Source organism: Moschus berezovskii, chromosome 3 (genome assembly GCF_049115385.1).
Source record: "Moschus berezovskii isolate FMDL1 chromosome 3, NW_MosBer_1.0, whole genome shotgun sequence".
NCBI classification, from domain to species: Eukaryota; Metazoa; Chordata; class Mammalia; order Artiodactyla; family Moschidae; genus Moschus; species Moschus berezovskii.
The window spans coordinates 33,124,566-33,145,939 of record NC_142462.1 but is presented as its reverse complement, the minus strand read 5'-3'; the positions used below and the strand labels follow the sequence as shown (position 1 = coordinate 33,145,939).

Here is a 21,374-nt window from a genome sequence, read left to right as displayed (position 1 = left end):
TTATCTAGTTACCCTACCTAGATCTTAGAGTTAGTGTTGCTTGTATCAGTCAGTCAGTCAGTCAGTCAGTCAGTTCAGTCGCTCAGTCGTGTCCGACTCTCCGCGACCCCATGAATCACAGCACGCCAGGCCTCCCTGTCCATCACCAACTCCCGGAGTACACTCAAACTCATGTCCACAGAGTCAGTGATGCCATCCAGCCATCTCATTCTCTGTCGTCCCCTTCTCCTCCCGCCCCCAACCTTTCCCAGCATCAGAGTCTTTTCCAGTGAGTCAACTCGTCGCATGAGGTGGCCAAAGTATTGGAGTTTCAGCTTTAGCATCAGTCCCTCCAATGAACATCCAGGATTGATCTCCTTTAGAATGGACTGGTTGGATACTGTGGGCTAAATCACTTCAGTCGTGTTCGACTCTTTGCGAGCCTGTCGGGTTCCTTTGTCCATGGGATTCTCAAGGCAAGATACTGGAGTAGGTTTCCATGCCCTCCTCCAGGGGATCTTCCCCACCCAGGGATTGAACCCTCCTCTCTTATGTCTCTTTCATTGGCAGGCAGATTCCTTACTACTGAGACACCAGGGAAGCCCCTGCTGATCCTTCAGTTCAGTTCAGTCCAGTCACTCAGTCGTGTCCAACTCTTTGCGACCCCATGAATCACAGCACGCCAGGCCTCCCTGTCCATCACTAACTCCTGGAGTTCACTCAAACTCATGTCCATCGAGTCGGCGATGCCATCCAGCCATCTCATTCTCTGTCGTCCCCTTCTCTTCCCGCCCCCAATCCCTCCCAGCATCAGAGTCTTTTCCAGTGAGTCAAACCTTCACATGAGGTGGCCAGAGTATTGGAGTTTCAGCTTTAGCATCATCATTATTTAGGTCTGTTTGCCTAAATACTTTTTTATACTGAATTCCTTTTAAAATTTAGAAACCTTATTTGGAAGCCTGTCAATTCTAATTTGAATGTGAAGCTTTACCTTTTTTTTTTTTTTAATTTTACAATATTATATTGGTTGGTTTTGTCATACATTGACATGAATTCGCCCCGGATGTACATAAGTTCCCCCTCCTGAACCCCCCTCCCACCTCCCTCCTCCCTTTATCCTCCCTCTGGGTCATCCCCGCATGCCAGCTCCGAGCATCCTATAACATGCAACGACCCTGAACTGGTGATTCGTTTCACATATGACAACATACATGTTTCAATGCCATTCTCCCAAATCATCCCACCCTCACCCTCTCCCACAGAGTCCCAAAGACTGTTCTATACATCTGTGTATCTTTTGCTGTCTCGTATACAGGGTTATCATTTGCATCTTTCTAAATTCCATATATATGCGTTAGTATACTGTATTGGTGTTTTTCTTTCTGGCTTACTTCACTCTGTATAATAGGCTCCAGTTTCATCCACCTCATTAGAACTGATTCAAATGTATTCTTTTTAATGGCTGAATAATACTCCATTGTGTATATGTACCAAAGCTTTCTTATCCATTCGTCTGCAGATGGACATCTAGGTTGCGTCCATGTCCTGGCTATTATAAACAGTGCTGGAATGAACATTGGAGTACATGTGTCTCTTTCAATTCTGGTTTCCTCGGTGTGTATGCCCAGGAGTGCGATTGCTGGATCACGTGGCAGTTCTATTTCCAGTTTTTTGAGGAATCTCCACACTGTTCTCCATAGTGGCTGTACTAGTTTGCATTCCCACCAACAGTGTAAGAGGGTTCCCTTCTCTCCACATCCTCTCCAGCATTTATTGCATGTAGACTTTTGGATAGCAGCCATTCTGACTGGTGTGAAATGGTATCTCATTGTGGTTTTGATTTGCATTTCTCTGATTATGAGGGATGTTGAGCATTTTTTGATGTGTTTGTTAGCCATCTTTATGTCTTCTTTGGAGAAATGTCTGTTTAGTTCTTTGGCCCATTTTTTGATTGGGTCACTTATTTTTCTGGAATTGAGCTGCAGGAGCTGCTTGTATATTTTGGAGATTAATCCTTTATCAGTTGCTTCATTTGCTATTATTTTCTCCCATTCTGAAGGCTGTCTTTTCACCTTGCTTATAGTTTCCTTTGCTGTGCAGAAGCTTTTGATTTTAATTAGGTCCCATTTGGAAGCTTTACCTTTTTTAATAGCTCAGGGTATAGCATGTATTCCTTTGGATGAAAATTCAGAATCTTCAGAGATAGTTTTTTTTAACCATACTGCTCATCTTAAAGTCTTAGAGATGCTTTATTCTTTTTATTACAAATAAAGTGATAGTGAATACTCTTCTCCATCCCATATCTATAGAGATGCTGCTGGACAGAACCAAGAAGTCATAAAATCTGAGGAAGGAATACTTAGGGGAAATCATGTGCTGGTACTAGATTGCTTTGTTGTTCAATTGCTCAGTCGTGTTCAACTCTGTGACCCTATGGACTGCAGCACACCGGGTTTCCCTGTCCTTCACCATCTCCTGGAGTTCGCTCAGACTCATGTCCATCGAGTCGGTGATTCCATCCAGTCATTTCATCCTCTGTCGTCCCCTTCTCCTCCTGCCTTCTGTCTTTCCCAGCAACAGGGTCTTTTCCAATGAGTTGACTCTTCCCATCAAATGGCCAAAGTATCAGAGCTTCAACTTCAACATCTGTCCTTCTAATGAATATTCAGGATTGATTTCCTTTAGGATTGACTGGTTTGATCTCCTTGCAGTCCAAGGGACTCTCAAGAGTCTTCTCCAACACCACAGTTTGAAAGCATCAGTTCTTTGGCATTCAGCCTTCTTTATAGTCCAACTTTCACTACTGGGAAAACCATAGCTTTGACTATGTGTACCTTTGTCGACAAGGTGATGTCTTTGCTTTTTAATAGACTGTCTAGGTTTGTCATAGCTTTTCTTTCAAAAAAAATTAAATTATTTTAATTTCATGGCTGCAGTTACCTTCCACAGTGATTTTGGAGCCCAGGAAAATAGTCTGTCACTTTCCATTGTTTTCCCTTCTGCTTGCCAAGAAGTGATGGGACCGGATGCCATGATCTCAGTTTTTTAAATGTTGAGTTTTAAGCCAGTTTTTTCACTCTTCTCTTTCACCTTCAAGAGGCTCTTTAGTTCCTCTTCACTTTCTGCCATTAGGGTGGTGTCATCTGCATGTCTGAGATTACTGATATTTCTCCAGGAAATCTTGATTTCAGCTTGAGCTTCATTCAGCCTAGCATTTCGCATAATGTCATCTGCATATAAGTTAAATAAGCAAGGTGACAGTGTACAGCCTTGATATGCTCCTTTTCCAATTTTGAACCAGTCTGTTTTCCCATGACTGAGTCTCACTGTTACTTCTTGACTACATACAGGTTTCTCAGGAGGCAGGTAGGTGATGTGGTATACCCATCTCTTGAAGAATTTTCCACAGTTTGTTGTGATCCACACAGAGGCTTCAGCATAGTCGGTGAAGCAGAAGAAGATGTTTTTCTGGAATTCTCTTGCTTTTTCAGTGATCCACCGGATGTTGGCCATTTGATCTGGTTCCTCTGCCTTTTCTAAATCCAGCTTATACATCTGGAAGTTCTTGCCTCACATGCTGTTGAAGTCCAGCTTGAAGGATTTTGAGCATTACCTTGCTAGTATGTGAAATGAGTGTAATTTGCAGTAGATTGCTTTACCCCAGTAATTTCAAATCGGTAATCTGTTGTTCTTATGTATGAAGAGGAGATACTAACTACAAGAGAGGTTTTTTCCTCCTCTTTTCAAATCATCTTCCTTTTCCTTTATATATCACCTATGCCTAATTTAGTATCTGCCACTGAGTAAGGCAGCCTTATCTAACTTTCAGAAAACCTGTGCATCTTTTTTTGAAAATAGAGGTTTGTGAGTATGGATTTGGGAATGCAGAGAAGCTGGTGGAAATCGTTTCCAGAAACATTGTTCGTTTTTGTGGAAAGGGCATCAGACTTTGAGGACACTGACTTATTCTAACCAGCTTTGCAATCATAGGCAACATTTCTGATCATCAACTTTCTTATCTGTTGAGTGGGATTGGTGATGTTTATCCAATAGGATTGCTGTGGAGATTTAATGAAGTAATATGTGTAATGCACCTAGCACAGTGCTGGACGTGTAGATTCTCTAAATTTTACATCTGTTAAAAACTTTTCTCTCTATATAGGTAGTTTCCTTGCTTTGAAGTTTATGTAATTTACCATTTAGATAGACTGAAAAGAAACACATTTTCTACAAAGATTATAGAATTTTTACCCAATTAGCAAATCTACTAGTTAGGAATATTTTGTAGACTTCAACCTGTACTTGAAAATATTGGGATTTGTTTATTCTTCAACGTAATATCCCCTTTAGTCCCTATCATATTCATTTTTGTTTGGAATGGGTAAAAATAGAAAATACATGAAAATACATTTAGGTTTATTTTTTATTAGAAGAAATGAGTGCTTATTGTACTTTTAATGTATATTTAGTAAGCAGCTCTTAAAATAACTAGGAAGTTCAGTGAACTGATACTTTTTATTGGTAACCCACCTGTACAAGAAGAGAAAACTTTATTCCATTTTAACTTCATTTTTTGCATCTATGTAAGGATCTTTGACGTAGTGAGTGAATAGATGAGACCTTAATCTGCAAAAACTTTTTATTTGTAGGAAATAAATACTGTGAAACTGGCAGCAAACTTTGGGAAACTTTGCACAGTCCCCCTGGACAGCATTCTTGTAGACAATGTTGCACTACAGTTTTTTATGGGTAGGTAAATCCATTTTATAAAAATAACATAACCCTCAAGTTTTTTAGAATTGTATATATTGTTAAATTTTAAATACTTGATGTTCAGTTCAGTTCAGTTCAGTTGCTCAGTCGTGTCCGACTCTCCGTGACCCCATGAATCACAGCACACCAGGCCTCCCTGTCCATCACCAACTCCCGGAGTTCACTCAAACTCATGTCCACAAAGCTGAAACTGCAATACTTGATGTTAGGCATACCATATAAATCTCTCTTCCACTCCTCATTTTCTGAAATATCCCCCACTTTTTTTAGAAACCATAGGGATAGAGATTTGTTTGGTTTTAAGGAAATAAATGCTTATTGTAGTTCCTGTGTGCAGTTGCTAATCTGCTTTTAAATAAACCCCAAGAGATTCTACTATGAGTTTTAATTATTTGAGAAAGAGACTTTATCAGGAAAGCATGGTATATATAACCTGCTTGTATCATTTTTGTGTATGAACAGGGGAAGGGTCTTATTTTTATACCATTTTATATATAAATGTTTATTGATTTTATTAATGTTACATCAGAATTGGTTTTATCTATAGGGTGTTTCCAGCAAAACTCCAAGTCTTCATATTCATGAACAAAAAGAAATGCATGGCCTATTGAAGAGCCCAATCCTTATTTTTAATATATGTGGTGTAATAGTAATATTATGATTAATAATTTTTATTGAGAATTGAAGCTGAATGCTGGTGAAATAGTTTATTTCTGATGAAGCCTTCCCTGGCAGCTTTATTCCCAAGAGGTGTTTTCATGAAAAATCAGATGTTTTTTAAAATACTCTTCCATTTCTGTTTTCTGCATAATTGGTGTCTTCAGCTTAACCAATTTATGATATGACTTTTTTTTAACCTCCAGCATTTTCTAAACATGTTCAAAATGCAGAGTTTTAAGTATTTGAAACTTTCAAATTCTTTCTTAACTTGTCTTACAGCTGTATGCACTCAAAACTCTGTGACTTTAATATCTGTGTTGTTATGGATTTTGTTTGGTAGACTACATGCAGCAAACTGGAGGTCAGGCACATCTCTTCTTTTGGATGACGGTGGAAGGATACCGGGTTACAGCCCAACAGCAGCTAGAAGTTTTATCAAGTCGTCAGAAAGATGGAAAACATCAAACCAACCAAACCAAAGGTCTTTTAAGAGCAGCTGCTTTTGGAATTTATGAACAGTATTTATCAGAAAAGGTGAGGCTATACTTTGATTTATTTGAGGATACATTTTGTTTTCTTCTTTGACAGTATCATTAATAATGGTAGATTATTAATAATTAAAATTAATAATGATACTGCCAAAGATGATAATAATGATTTGTAGTACTTGTAAATATCCATTGTTCATGCTGCTCTGCATGAAGAAATTGATTGAATTAGAAAATTGAATTAACCTGTCCAGGGTTATTTGGATACTAAAAAGCAGAGTTAAGATTCAGGGTCACACCACTTTAGATAATAGGAAGTAAGAAGTAAACCTTGAAAACAGTAACTAAAACAGAGCTGGAGTGGTTATACTAATGTTAGATAATAGATTTTAAGACAAAAAACGTTACTAGAGAAACAAGGAACATTTTATAATAGAAAGGTCAATTGATCAGGATGATAAATCAACAAAGCCCACATATACATGAAGCACAAACTGACAGAATTGAGGGAGAAATAGACAATTCAACAATATTAGTTGGAGACTTCAGTTCAGTTCAGTTCAGTTGCTCAGTCGTGTCTGACTCTTTGTGACCACATGAATCACAGCACACCAGGCCTCCCTGTCCATCACCAACTCCCGGAGTTCACTCAAACTCATGTCCACAGAGTCGGTGATGCCATCCAGCCATCTCGTTCTCTTTCGTCCCTGTCTCCTCCCACCCCCAATCCCTCCCAGCATCAGAGTCTTTTCCAGTGAGTCAGCTCGTCACAAGAGGTGGACAAAGTATTGCAGTTTCAGCCTTAGCATCAGTCCTTCCAATGAACACTTAGGATTGATCTCCTTTAGAATGGACTGGTTGGATCTCCTTGCAGTCCAAGGGACTCTCAAGAGTCTTCTCCAGCACCACAGTTCAAAAGCATCAATTCTTCGGCGATCAGCTTTCTTCACAGTCCAACTCTCACATCCATACATGACCACAGGAAAAACCATAGCCTTGACTAGACGGACCTTTGTTGGCAAAGTAATGTCTCTGCTTTTTAATATGCTATCTAGGTTGGTCATAACTTTCCTTCCAAGGAGTAAGCGTCTTTTAATTTCCTGGCTACAATCAGTACTCACTCTCAAAAACTGATAAAACAGTTCAGTAGAAAATGACCAAGGATGTACAAGAATTGAACAGTACTTTAGACCAATTAGACCAAATACATCTGTAGAATACTTCTCCTAACAACAGTGTTATTTTCGAGCATACACATGGAGCATTCTCCAGGATAGACCATGCTGCTGCTGCTGCTAAGTTGCTCAGTCGTGTCGGACTCTGTGCAACCCAATGAACAGCAATCCACCAGGCTCCTCTGTACCTGGGATTCTCCAGGCAAGAATACTGGACTGGGTTGCCATTTCCTTTGCCAATGCATGCATGCATGCATGCTAAATCGCTTTAGTCGTGTCCGACTGTGCGACGCTATAGATGGCAGCCCACCAGGCTCCTCTGTCCACAGGATTCTCCAGGCAAGAATACTGGAGTGGGTTGCCATTTCCTTTTCCAGGATAGATCATAAATTAGGCCATAAAACAACTCTCATTTTAGAGGCATTAAATTATATATAAGTATGTCCGTTTCTCATAGTAGAATTAATTAGAAATCAAGAACAAAAGGGATTTGAGGAAATTTATAAATATTCGAAAATTAAGCAACAAATTTCTAAATAGTATCTGTGTCAAAAACGTCAGAAGGAAATTAGAAAATATTTTCAATTGAATGAAAATGAAAGAAACAATATGTCAAAATTTATGGGATGCAGTTAAAGGAGTGTGTAAAGGGAATTGTGTAGCTTTAAGTGCCTGATTAGAAAGAAGAAAGATGTCACATCAGCAATATAAATTTTCATCTTAAAAATCTAGAAAAAGAAAAGCATGACAAATATAAGCAAATGGAAGGAAATAGTAAAGATCAAAATGGAAATCAGTGAAATAGAGAAAGACAATAGTGGAAAATCAGTAGTACAATCAAAAGTTGTAAAATGAACAATGAAATTTAGAAACCTTTAGCTCAGTTGTCCAAGAGAAAAAGATACAGATCACCAGAATCATGAATGAAAGAGGAAGCATCACCACTAACTGTAGAAATTAAAGGACTACAAGGAGATACCGTTGTTTTTTAGTCGCTAACTCGTATCCAACTCTTTTGCAACCTTATAGACTATAGCCTGCCAGGCTCCTCTGTCCATGGGATTTCCCAGGCAAGAATACTGGAATGAGTTGTGATTTCCTTCTCCAGGGGATCTTCCCAACCCAGGTATCAAACCCTGTATTGACAGGTGGATTCTTCACCAATGAGCCACCTGGGACGCCCCCTAAGGAAGTATTACAAACAACTTTATGACAACAGATTAGACAATTTAGATGAAGTGGACAAATTTCTGGGGATACACTAATTGTCAGACTGACTCAAGAAGAAATAGAAAATATAGTAAATAAATGTAATTAATAATTAAAAATCATCTTTCAAAGAAAAGCCCAGGCCTAAATGGTTTTACTAGTGAATTCTATCATATATTTCAAGAAGAAATAATACCAATATTTCACAAACTCTTCCAGAAAATAGAAAAAAAAGAAACACTTTGCAACTCATTTTATGAATTTAGTGTTATTCTCATATCAAAGACATCATTTAGAAAACTACAGACTGATGTCCCTCATGAATATGGACAAAAATCCTCAAGATTCACACTCCAGTATTTTTAATGACTATGCTGTAATACCTTTTAATTCATACTTATTGGCACAGAATTGTATTTTAATTTTAAGTATATATATTGTTTGGAAACCACTCATTTGTGCATTTGCTTATATTTTTGCCTAATGGAATATATTGTATTTAAAAGAGTACACAGTTTTAAGAATAATAGTATAGCAAATGCCTTTATACACTCCAGCTTTAGAAGTAGAACATTCATTATATTTTAAAGGGCTTCCCTTGTGGCTCAGCTGGTAAAGAATCCACCTGCAATGCTGGACACCTGGGTTCAATCCCTAGGTTGGGAAGATTCCCTGGAGGCTACCCACTCCAGTATTCGGACCTGGAGAATTCCATGAACTGTATAGTCCGTGGGGTTGCAAAGGGTCGGACACAACTGAGCTACTTATCTTATTTTAAAAGATCCCTATGTTATTCTTTGCCTGTCCTTTCTTGCTTTGTGATGAAGCAAGTTTTCTCTAATTATTCACTTACTTTCCCATACAGTTTTCCTGTACCTGTATGTTCTAAATAATACTACTGCTTCAGCTTTATGAGATTTTGACATTACAAAAATGTCAGGAGAGATAACTTTAGACATTTGCCTTCCAGATGGCTGTCATTGTTGCCAGCAGTAGAAAAGATGCCATTGTTGGCAGTAATCATATTTTTTAAAGCATGGGACAAGAATAATATCCATCTTTCATTTGAAAATATATCAAGAATGTGTGTGGCAAAAAGAATTACAATAAACTATTGAATGATTTTTGAAGGGACTAAAATTAACTTTGAAATAAACGTATAGAACTGAGTATGTGTCGGCTATAGCAAGAACTCATACAATGAAGAAAATAACTCATTTTTTGAAAATAAAGCTATTGAGAACTCAAATATCAGCAGAAAGGAACAGCCAGCGTAAACACAGTTTTCTCACTTTCTTTAATAAAACTATAATTTCTTTGGAATGCTCCTTTATTCTCACACGTTTAAATGATTTGTGCGTTTTAGAACCATTTTCCTTGAAAAGGAGAGGTTGTTAACTTATGACATCCTTTATGCTTTGAAGTACTTAAAAAGCGGGCATTTTAGACACAGACAACCTGTATGATGAATTCATAGATGCAGAGAACCTGATTGACAAACAGCTGGTCTACCAAACAAGCCTGGAGATAGAAAGTTGATGGACACTTTTTTTGGAAAGCTGGAAACAAATCCCTGTAGGTCTAAAAGCCTGCTGTTTTTAGTGAGTAAAATCCCATTATTCTTTGCCTAAATGATTTTATTGGAAGGATATTTCACTTGATGTCATGAGATTGCAGTGGTAAGAGAAATAAATGTGATAAAGGCTCGAGCAGAGCCAAAAGTCATAGTGAATTTTATTTTATAGTTGATTGCATTTAGTTATAGCACTGTATAAAATAAAGGGTTGTCCTGAAGACTGCAGGCAGATCAGAAAAGTATTGTTTAAAAAGGCACACAAAAATACCCTACAAGATCATAGAATAAAAGGTAAACATGACTGTTTTTTATTAAATATAAATGTATCTATTTATTAGTTCTATTACGTGTATAATCTTTTAAAAAGTCTTAGATTTATGTATTTTAAGAATAAACAGTGGTTCAGTTCAGTCGCTCAGTCGTGTCCGACTCTCTGCGACCCCATGAATCACAGCACACCAGGCCTCCCTGTCCATCACCAACTCCCGGAGTTCACTCAAGCTCATGTCCATTGAGTCGGTGATGCCATCCAGCCATCTCATTCTCTGTCGTCCCTTCTCCTCCCGCCCCCAACCTTTCCCAGCATCAGAGTCTTACTGCCTACCAATTTTAAATTTAGGTAAAAAGTTTAAAAAATGTTAAAATAAATTATATCAGAGAACAGGAATATTATTATATTATTAAGTATATTGTTGTGTTTCCTCAAACATATTTTTCCTCAAACATATTTTTTATTAGTCCTATTAATTATCAGTTGCCACTGTTAACTAGTCATTTAAATAACTACATTTGTGTAATATGGAAGTAAACAATGCAGATTAATAGATAATTTTGGAAAAAACGTACATTTTCTATTTTTATGTTAAAGTCACACGACTGAAGCAACTTAGCAGCAGCAACAGTAGCATATGTGCAAATATTTATTCTATATTACTGGGTTTTTTTGAAAAGGGGACTTGGTTGGTTATGCCCAGTGTTAGCTCTCTGAAAGTATTGCTCACCATTTTCCAAGATAAGGCTCAACCCACTTCTGTGTACCTGAGATTAGAGAAAAAATTAAGCTAGATAAATTGAAACTTATTTTCAAATTTGTCTCTTATTTCCTGGAAACTGAGTTTGTTGAGCTCAGTTTATTGAGAAACTAACTTAAATCATGTTCCTCTCTGATCTTTGTCACATAGTTGAAGCTGTTGAGTTCTTCTGTTCTTACTTCAGGGTGAGAGGGGTGGCGGGGAGGGAACACCACAGCCATACACAAACAAATAATACGTAAGTGTCCTTTTCTTCTTCCTCCAAAACCCCCTAAAGTACCAAAAAAGTAACACCATACTACTTCCCTGAGTTTACTTCTAAGAGTGTTGAATTAACAAGGGGACATTAGAAGTTGTATAGCCTTTATGCTGCACATTCATACCCTCCTGTTTACTTACTTAAAAATTTTTTTTTAAATTTTGATCAGGAATGGTTGGTACATAGTCTTGTGTTCATTTCTGCTATACAGCAAAGTGATTCATTTATGCATATACACATTCCTTTTTCATATTTTTCTCCATTATGAAAAACCATAGAGTATTGAGTGTGGTTCCCTGGACTGTACAGTAGGACCTTGTTGTTTATCGTTGTATATACACTAGTTGGCATCTGCTAATCCCAAGCTTCCATTCCATCCCTCCTGCATTCTCTCTCCCCCTTGGCAATCTCAGGTCTGTTCTCTGTGTTTATGAGTCTTTCTCTTTTGTGAAGTGAAGTTGCTCAGTTGTTTCCGACTCTTTGCAACTCTGTAGCCTACCAGGCTCCTCCATCCATGGGATTTTCCAGGCAAGATTACTGGAGTGGGTTTCCGTTTCCTTCTCCAGGGGATCTTCCCAACCCAGGGATCAAACCCACATCTCCCACATTGCAGGCAGACGCTTTACCGTCTGAGCCACCAGGGAATAAGTTCATTTGTGTCATGTTTTACATGGTGCATATAAGTGATATGGTAATTTTTCTTTCTCTTTCTTGCTTACTTCGCTTACTATGATAATCTCTAGGTCTATCCGTGTTGCTGCATATGACTTTATTTCATTCCTTTTTATGGCTGAGAAATACTCCATTGTATATGTACCACATCTTCTTTATCCTTTCATCTCTCATTGAACATTGAGGTTGTTTCTAGGCCTTGGGTATTGTGAATAGTTCTACTTTGAATATAAGAGTGCATTTATCTTTAAATTACAGTTTTGTCTGGATGTATGCCCAGGATACTTACGTACTTTTTCTTCTCTTATTCCATTCCTTAGATAGTCTAATAGATAGCATAGAGAAATTGCTTAAACAATGCATTCTTTTGGTACGCTCTCTAAAAGTTACCATCATTTAATCACTCATTTATTCTCCATAGCCTTCAGACTTAAAATACAAAAGTTAACATGCTGAGGAATATCTGTAGTATGTGTCACATAATGTACCTTGAGATGAAAGTTATTGAAACAAAGTAACTTTTCAAAATTTTTTCTGTCCCTTATCATGCTGATACTTTGCTGCAGTATTATAAAACCGAATTAGGATAGTCTCTTTTAAGTGCCATCCAAAAGGATTGTTTCTAGTGTTAAATGAAAAGTAGCAACATGGCATACTCTTTTGACATTAAATACACATCTAAGACTACTGAGTGTTCAACGCTAACTCGTAGTGACAGTTGCTGGACACATATGCCTTACGTAAATCTCTTTTCATCCTCACAATAATCATATGTAGTATTTATCTCCAATTTACAGATTGAGTAAAAAAACCAGTAATATAGAATAAATATTTGCACATATGCTACTGTTGCTGCTGAAGCCTTGTGAGAGGAAACTTGTTCAACAAAAGTTAAGATTTAAATACACATTTGTCTAACAAGTCTATTGTGTAGTACCTCATGGCCAGAAAAATGCTAGCTCTGATTTCAGCCTTTAAACATCAAGCTGTCATTTACAAACCAAGGATTTTTTGGCAGTTACTTTTCGTACTATGATTCCATTATTTAATTATCCTACTTTGGCTCCCTGATGTGAAGAGAAAAGACCGGAAAAGACCCTGATGCTGGGAAAGATTGAGGGCAGGAGGAGAAGGGAGCGACAGAGGATGAGATGGTTGGATGGCATCACTGACTCAATGGACATGACTGAGCAAACTCAGGGAGACAGTGAAGGACAGGGAAGCTTACTATGCTGCAGTCCATGGGGTTGCAAAGAGTTGGACATGACTGAGTGACTGAACAACAAATTATTTAATTCTACTATGAAGGCTTAACTTGTATTTAGAAATTTCAAAGATCAATGCTACTTGTGTTTTTCTGTTTGTCAGGCATCTCCGAGAGTTACTGTTGATGATTATTTGGTAGCAAAATTAGCAGATACTTTGAATCATGAAGATCCAACCCCTGAAATCTTTGATGACATTCAAAGGAAGGTATTACGTACAACATTTATCATTATATCTTTTTTGAAAACAATGTATAGGTCTGTATGCATGCAGTTTTTCTGTAAAAGGTTATTGAAACGTTATGAAAGTACAGTGTGATAACTAAAAAGAGTGTTATGGTAATAATACTTCATAAAGTAGACAGTTTTTCTTTGCTTATTTACTGTAGAAATGCGGAAAATCCCTATGCTGGGTTATTTACTTTGAATCTGGCTGAAGTGACAGATACAGATTCTAGAATTTTATGAACAGGTGATGTATAAATAACAGAATCATTTATTTTAATATGTGCTTTGAGCCTTTATTTATTTGGATTTGTTTCTTAGAGAACACTACTTTATAGAGCTTTATATAGAAAACTGCTGTCATGTGACTTGTTTTGCAGTAGGACTCTCTTCAGTATAATTTAGATGCTAGACGGGCCAGAAAAATATCACTAGTTGTGACATAGTCTTATTACTGACATCTTATAAATATGGAGCCTATAATTCATTACAGTGATACCTCTGTCTAGCTTTTGTTGAAATCTTATTAGTGGAAATTAGTACATTATTTGTATTAATGATTGAATATCTTGATTTATTTCAATAAGGTGTATGAATTGATGCTTCGAGATGAAAGATTTTATCCTTCCTTCAGACAGAATGCACTTTATGTGCGCATGTTGGCTGAGCTGGATATGTTAAAAGATCCTAGTTTCAGAGGATCAGATGACGGTGATGGAGGTAAAGTAGCACACATTGTACATTTATCCATGTATATATGTATATTCCTGTACATATGCTGCTTACCAAAGAAAATCCTTTCAAATAGCATAAAAATGTTCTTAAAGCTGAAATATAAATTGTAATATATCTTAAAATCCATGAATAAATGATGAAGTTTACTTACTATACTAAATTAAAATGTTAAAATCTGATAACAAATTAGAATGTAACTGTTGAGCCTAGAATTCCTTTTTTTTTTTTTTTACTTGAAGGATAATTCCTTTAAAGAGTTTTGTTGTTTTCTGTCAGACATCAAGAATCAGCTATAGGTGCACCCATGTCCCCTCCCTCCCACACTCCCTCTCACCTCCTTCCTCATCCCACCCTTCCAGATTGTAACAGAGCCCCTGTTTGTGAGTTTTACAGCAAATTCCCATTGGCTATCTTATTTTACATACGGCATTGTAAATTTCCATGTTACTCTCTCCATACATCTCACCCTCTCTCTCCTCCCCTCCCCCTATGTCTGTAAGTCTGTTCTGTCTGTCTGTTTCTCCGTTGCTGCCCTGAAAATAAATTCACCGGTACCATCTTTCTAGATTCCACATATATTCATTAGTATACGATATTTATATTTCTCTTTCTGACTTACTTCACTCTGTATAAGCAGCTCTGGGTTTGTCCACCTCATCAGAACTGACTCAGATGCATTCCTCTTTATGACTGAGTAATACTCCATTGTGTATATGTACCACAGTGTCTATATCGGTTCATCTGTCCATGGACATCGGGTTGCGTCCATGTTCTCGCTGTTGTAAATGGTGCTGCAGTGAACCTTGGGTTACGTGTGACTTTTTCAGTTTTGGTTTCCTCAGGGTGTATGCCTAGTAGTGGGATTGCTGGGTCATAATGGTGGTTGTATTCCTGGATTTTTAAGGACTCTCCATACCGTCTTCCATAGTGGCTGTTTCAATTTACATTCCCACCAGCAATGCAGTGATTCCCTTTTCTCCACATGCTCTCCAACATTTATTGTTTGTAGACTTTTTGATGTTGGCCATTCTGACTGGTGTGAGGTGATATCTCATTGTAATTTTGATTTGCATTTCTCTAATAATGAGCAATGTTGAGCATCTTTTCATGTGTTTGTTAGTCATCTGTATATCTTCTTTGGAGAGATGTCTGTTTAGGTCTTTTCCCCACTTTTTGATTGGGTTCTTTGTTTTTCTGGTATTGAGTTGTATGAACTGCTTGTATATTTTGGAAATTAATTCTTTGTCAGTTGTTTCTTTTGCTATTACTTTCTCCTACTCTGAAGGTTGTCTTTTCACCATGTTTGTAGTTTCCTTTGCTGTGCAAAAACTTTTAAGTTTAATTAGGTCTCACTTGTTTATTTTTATTTTGTTCCCGTTACTCTATGAGGTGGGTCTTAGAGGATCTTGCTTTGATTTATGTCATTGAGTGTTCTGCTAAGTTTTCCTTTAAAAGTTTTGTAGTTTCTGGTCTTATATTTAGGTCTTTAATCCATTTTGAGTTTATCTTTGTGTATGGTGTTAGGAAGTGTTCTAATTTCGTTCTTTTACATGTAGCTGTAAAAAAAGAGGTTATCTTTGCCCCATTGTATATTCTTGCCTTCTTAGTAAAAAATAAGGTACCCATATGTGCATGGGTTTATCTCTGGGCTCTTTATCATGTTCCATTGGTCTATATTTATGTCTTTGTGCCAGTACCATACTGTCTTGTTGACTGTAGCTTTGTAGTATATGATTCCTCCAACTCTATTCTTCTTTCTCAAGACTGCTTTGGTGTTTGGGGTCTTTTGTGTTTCCATATGAATTGTGAAATTTTTTTGTTCTAATTCTGTGAAAAATGTTGTTGGTAATTTGATAGGGATCTCTGTGAATCTCTAGATTGCATTTGGTAGTATAGTCGTTTTCACAACATTTATTTTTCCAACCCAGGAACTTGGTATATCTCTCCTTCTATTTAATGTTGTCTTTGATTTCTTTCATCATTATAATTTTCCATATACAGTTCTTTTGTCTCCTCAGTTCAGTCGCTCACTCGTGTCCGACCCTTTGCGACCCCATGAACTGCAGCACGCCAGGCCTCCCTGTCCATCACCAACTCCCAGAGTCCACCCATCCCATGTCCATTGAGTTGGTGATGCCATCCAACCATCTCATCCTCTGTCATCCCCGTCTCCTCCTGTCTTCAATCTTTCCCAGCATCAGGGTCTTTTCCAGTAAGTCAGCTCTTCGCATCAGGTAGCCAAAGTATTGGAGTTTCAGCTTCAGCATCAGTCCTTCCAATGAACACCCAGGACTGATTTCCTTTAGGATGGACTGGTTGGACCTCCTTGCAGTCCATGGGACTCTCAAGAGTCTTTTCCAGCACCACAGTTCAAAAGCATCAATTCTTTGGCGCTCAGTTTTCTTTATAGTCCAACTCTTACATCCGTACATGACCACTGGAAAAATCATAGATAGAATTCCCCTGTGAAGCCATCTGGCCCTGGGCTTTTGTTTTTGGGAGATTTTGGATCACAGTTTTGATTTCATTGTTTCTAATTGGCTTGTTGATAATTTCTTTTTTTTCCTGATTCTGTCTTGGGAGGTAGAACTTTTCTAAGAATCTGTCCATTTCATCTAGGTTGTCCATTTTATTAGCCACGTAAATATCATAATATTTCCTCATATGATCCTTTGTGTTGTCTGTTGTCACCTCTACTTTTCCATTTCTAATTTTGTTGATTTTTCTTCCTTTTTTCCTTGATGAGTCTCGCTATTGGGTTGTCAATTTTATCTTCTCAAAGAACCAGCTTTTAGTTTTATTAATCTTTGCTATTGTTCCCTTCACTTCTTTTTTATTTGTTTCTCTTCTGATCTTTATGATTTCTTTCCTTCAACTGACTTTGGGATTTTTTGTTTTTTTTCCAGCTGCTCTGGATGTAGACTTAGGTTGTCTATTTGTTGCTTTTCTTGTTTCTTGAGGTAGAATTGTATTGCTGTAAACTTCCCTCCTTAGAACTGCTTTTGCTGAATCCCATAGGTTTTGGGTTGTCATGTTTTTCTTGTCATTTATTTGTTTTTAAGAATCTTTGGATTCTTTATGAATCTTTAAGAAATCTTAATCTTTAAGAATTATTTCTCCAATAACCTCTTTATTATTTAGTAATGTGTTATTTAATCTCCATAATTTTGTGTTTTTTGCAGTTGTTTTTTTTCCAGTAGTTGATATTTAGTCATATAACATTGTGGTCAGAGAAGATACTTGATACCATTTCAGTTTTCTTAAATTTACTAAGGCTTGATTTGTGACCCAAGGTGTGGTCTGTCCTGAAGAATGTTTCATGTGCCCTTGTGTATTTTTCTGCATTTGGTGGAAAGTCCTGAAGATATCAGTGAGGTCCGTTTGGTCTAATGTTTTATTTAAGGTTTGTGTTTCCTTATTGACTCTCGGTTTTGATTATCTATCACTGTCAGTGGGATGTTAAAGTCCCCTACTATTATTGTATTACTGTTGATTTCCCCTCTTATGCCTGTTAGTGTTTTCCTTATGTATTGAGATGTTCCTGTGTTGGGTGCATAAATAGTTACAATTGTATGTCTTCTTCTTGGATTAATTCCTTGAACATTATGTTGTGTCTTTCCTTATCTCTTATAATATTCTTTATTTTAAAGTCTGTTTTGTCTGAAATAAGGATTGCCACTCTGGCTTTCTTTAGGTTTCCATTTGCATGGACTCTTTTTCCATCCTTTTACTTTCAGTCTATGTTTCTGTAGGTCTGAAGTGGTTCTTTTGTATGCAGCATATATGTGGGTCTTGTTTTTGTATCCATTTAGTCAGTCTGTATCTTTTGGTTGGTGCATTTAATCTGTTTACATTTAAAGTAATTATTGATATATATGTTCCTATTGGCATTTTCTTAATTGTTTTGGGTTTGTTTTTGTAGGTCTGTCTTTTCTCTATTTACTGGGTATGTAAGTCCATTTAGTATTTGTTGTAACGCTGGTTTGGTGGTGCTAAATTCTCTTAACTTTTGCTTGTCTGTGAAGCTTCTGATTTCTCCAATTTTGAATGAGATCTTTGCTGAGTAATCTTGGTTATAGATTTTTTTCTTTCAGTACTTTAAATATATCCTGCCATTCCCTTCTGGCCTTCAGAGTTTCTGCTGAAAGATCTGCTGTTAAGCATATGAGTTTTTCCCTTGCTGCTTTTAATATTCTTTCTTTGTATTTAATCTGTGTTAGCTTTATTAATATGTGTCTCGATGTGTTTTTCCTTGGGTTTATCCTTTAAGGGACTCTGTGCTTCTTGATCTTGATTGACTATTTCCTTTCCCATGTTGGGGAAGTTTTCAACTATAATTTCTTCAAAAATTTTCTCCGTGCCTTTCTTTTTTTCTTACTCCTCTGGGATTCCCTATAACTCCAATGTTGGTGTGTTTCATATTGTCCCAAAGGTCTCTGAGGCTATCCTCAATTTTTTTCATTCTTTTTCCTTTATTCTGTTCTTCAGCAGTTATGTTCACCAGTCTCTTTCAGCGCACTTACCCGTTCTTCTGCCTCAGTTGTTCTCCTATTGGTTCCTTCTAGAGTATTTTTAATTTCAGTAATTGTGTTATTTATACCTGTTTGATTATTCTTTATTTCTTCTATGTCCTTGGTGATTGTATTAACTGTGTTAATTATTTCTTGCATCTTTTCCATTCTATTTCAAAGACTTTGGAGTATCTTTACTGTCATTATTCTGAATTCTCTTTCAGGTAGATTGCTTATTTCATCTTTGTTTATTTGGTCTTGTGACAGTCTGTCTTGTTCTTTCATTTGTGCTGTATTTCTGTGTCTTGTCTTTTTTTTTTTTTCTTTTTTCTAACTTGCTCCACTTTCCAGGATTTAGGGTTGTATTCCTTCTTCGTTTTGGTTTTGGCCCTTGGAGGGAAAGGTTGTTGGTCTGAGTGGCTTGTATTGACTTCTTATTAGGGGTGACTAGTGCCTGTGTTCTAGTGGGAGGAAATCAAGCCGGTAGGTAATTACAGAAATAGTGGGACATATACATTCACTTCCACACATATAGTCGTAACCAAAATATTCTAAAGAAAAGAGTACAGGAGATAGACTTGGTGAACGAGGGAAACCAAACGTGATATCGATCAATTAAAAGCAGAGCTAACTAACGGTCAGTCTGGAAAACTCAGCCTAAGCGGATTGCCAACTGAGGAATATAGCAAAGAGAACACAACAATTTAACTTACATAGTGAAAAAAGAGTGAAGGGAAAAAGAGGAGAAGGGAGAGAAAAGAGAATTTTTCTTAAAATTCTTGAACCATGTTTTCAAAGGGATTGTCACCCCAATATTTTTATGGTAGTTTCTTTTTTGCTTGTAAGTAATAATTGTCATGATTAATGATAGGATTATTGAGAAGATTAAATGAGCTAACAAGTGATGATTCTGAGAATGTCCCATAAACTATAAAACATTGTAAAAACATTTTTTTCTGTTTTTAATTGTACTCTGTTCCAAATCCTGTATAATATAAGCCAGAAGAAGCTAGAAGAGTCATTTATTCCAATCTTTCAGTTTTCTTCTGTACACATTATATAGTGAAGAAAACAGACTTTTAAGAGAGATAACACTTTGATTTTACTCCTTTTCTACTACTTATTACCTATGTGATGTTGGCCAAACAATTTCTTTAGGCCTCATTTTTCTGTTATCAATGTAGACTAATATTCTTCTTGTAGTAATATCCTACCTCAGAGTTGTCATATTTTAATGGAATTCTGTATGTAAAAATGATATATAAACTAAAACACAAATACTGGTTTTTCTTCATAGTAAATAACTGGCTATTTAAGAATAGTGCGAGAGGCAGCCCTTACACAGTTTGCAGACTTTAGGCCTGATGACCATTTTTACTAGTGATTCAATGCAGAAGTACTTATTAAACTCTAATGAAGTATCTAGGATTTGGTAAACTTCCTAGCAAATAAGCAATGTAAATACAAAGTAAATGGGAAAGACTTTACTAAGTATTTAAGAAAGTGCTTTGAGTATGCTCATTTACTTATGAATAGAGTTAATGGACAGGACCACTTAACTGCTTTAGCAAATGCCTCTAGTTTGGAAGCTTTCTAGCCTACCCCTTCTCTACCCATCCTCCCCACTCCTTCTATATTAGTGAGACTTACTTTTTAAATAATATAAGAAATATAGTTACAAAAATTTGTATGTTGCGATAGCTTTTATATTGATTGTTGATCTAGTATCTTGGTTAAAACTGGAATAGCATTCTGTTAACTGTATTTGATTGCTTAATGGAGGGAGTTTTCTACTTTTAAGAGCACTTCTCTGTGGGCTCAATAGTAAAATTCAATGTACTTCAAGTTATTATATATTGTATCTATTTACTATCTCTTTTGAAAAATCTTTTACGGAGCTGATATGAAATTTGTAGTAGAAACTCTCCTTCCTTAAAGGACTATATTATAAATGTTTTCATTGTATATTTTAATTTTGTCTACTTTAGAAATTTGCTTAGTGTTGTGAAATGGAATTGCTATCTGATCCAGAAAGAAAGAAGATAAATTAAATCATAAGCAGCTAATTTTTAAGCATCTATATATTATATAATGATCATAGTAGCAATATATTCTGTAGCAGTAGTTTTTGATCCTATATTGTAAAAACTCTTCCAGAATCTTCTAAACTGACTTTTAGCTTCCATTTATATTTGTCTTGTATGTGACTGATGGAAGCGAATTATTTGTGTGATCTCAAACTTCCCAAAACGTCATACTTATTTAAAACGCAAAGTAGATTAAGAGGTGTTTTTTTTTTATTTTCTGCAGCTGATTTTGATCTGAATCAAATGAACTTCTCTTTTATGTCTGTCATTGAGTAGTCCCTCATATTGTAGTTTGGAATTAATATATGCACATACATCTTTTGTCTGTCTGGGAGATTGCTTTTTAACATTCTGTGTCCTAATTAATGAACTCTTACATGTTTTATAACTGAGAAATTGCCTAATACTTTTTTGAAACCATGTTAAGAAAGTATATGGAATCATGGGTATAATTTGAAACATTTTTATTAAAAATGGGTGTTATGTATATTTGTCAATGTTTAGGTTTTAGGCATTTGCTTCAACTTTTTCAATTAGTAATGCTTATAATTTTCTTGTTTGTATAGGATTGTTTAATTAAAATATACCTTATATTTTCTGGTTATAAATTTATTTTCTGACTTTTAAAAATTAAGCTTCCTGATACTTTGTGTATTTTTTTAAAGTCCTGAGATTCTGGCTGCTTTTTAGACATTTTGAAATAATGATCCAATCTAGTATTCAATGTGT

General features: G+C 36.4%; 1 protein-coding gene across 3 annotated transcripts in view; it reads left to right on the top strand.

Annotated features, from left to right (window-relative positions):
• SNX13 (sorting nexin 13) overlaps window positions 1–21,374 on the top strand; it is a 151,283-nt gene that overhangs the window by 97,178 nt on the left and 32,731 nt on the right. For all 3 annotated transcript variants that reach the window (XM_055420543.2, XM_055420542.2, XM_088833584.1), the window contains 4 exons: window positions 4,629–4,728; window positions 5,753–5,946; window positions 13,191–13,295; window positions 13,900–14,032. In XM_055420543.2, the coding sequence (XP_055276518.2) occupies window positions 4,629–4,728; window positions 5,753–5,946; window positions 13,191–13,295; window positions 13,900–14,032 (532 nt within the window). The remainder of the gene's footprint in view (window positions 1–4,628; window positions 4,729–5,752; window positions 5,947–13,190; window positions 13,296–13,899; window positions 14,033–21,374) is intronic.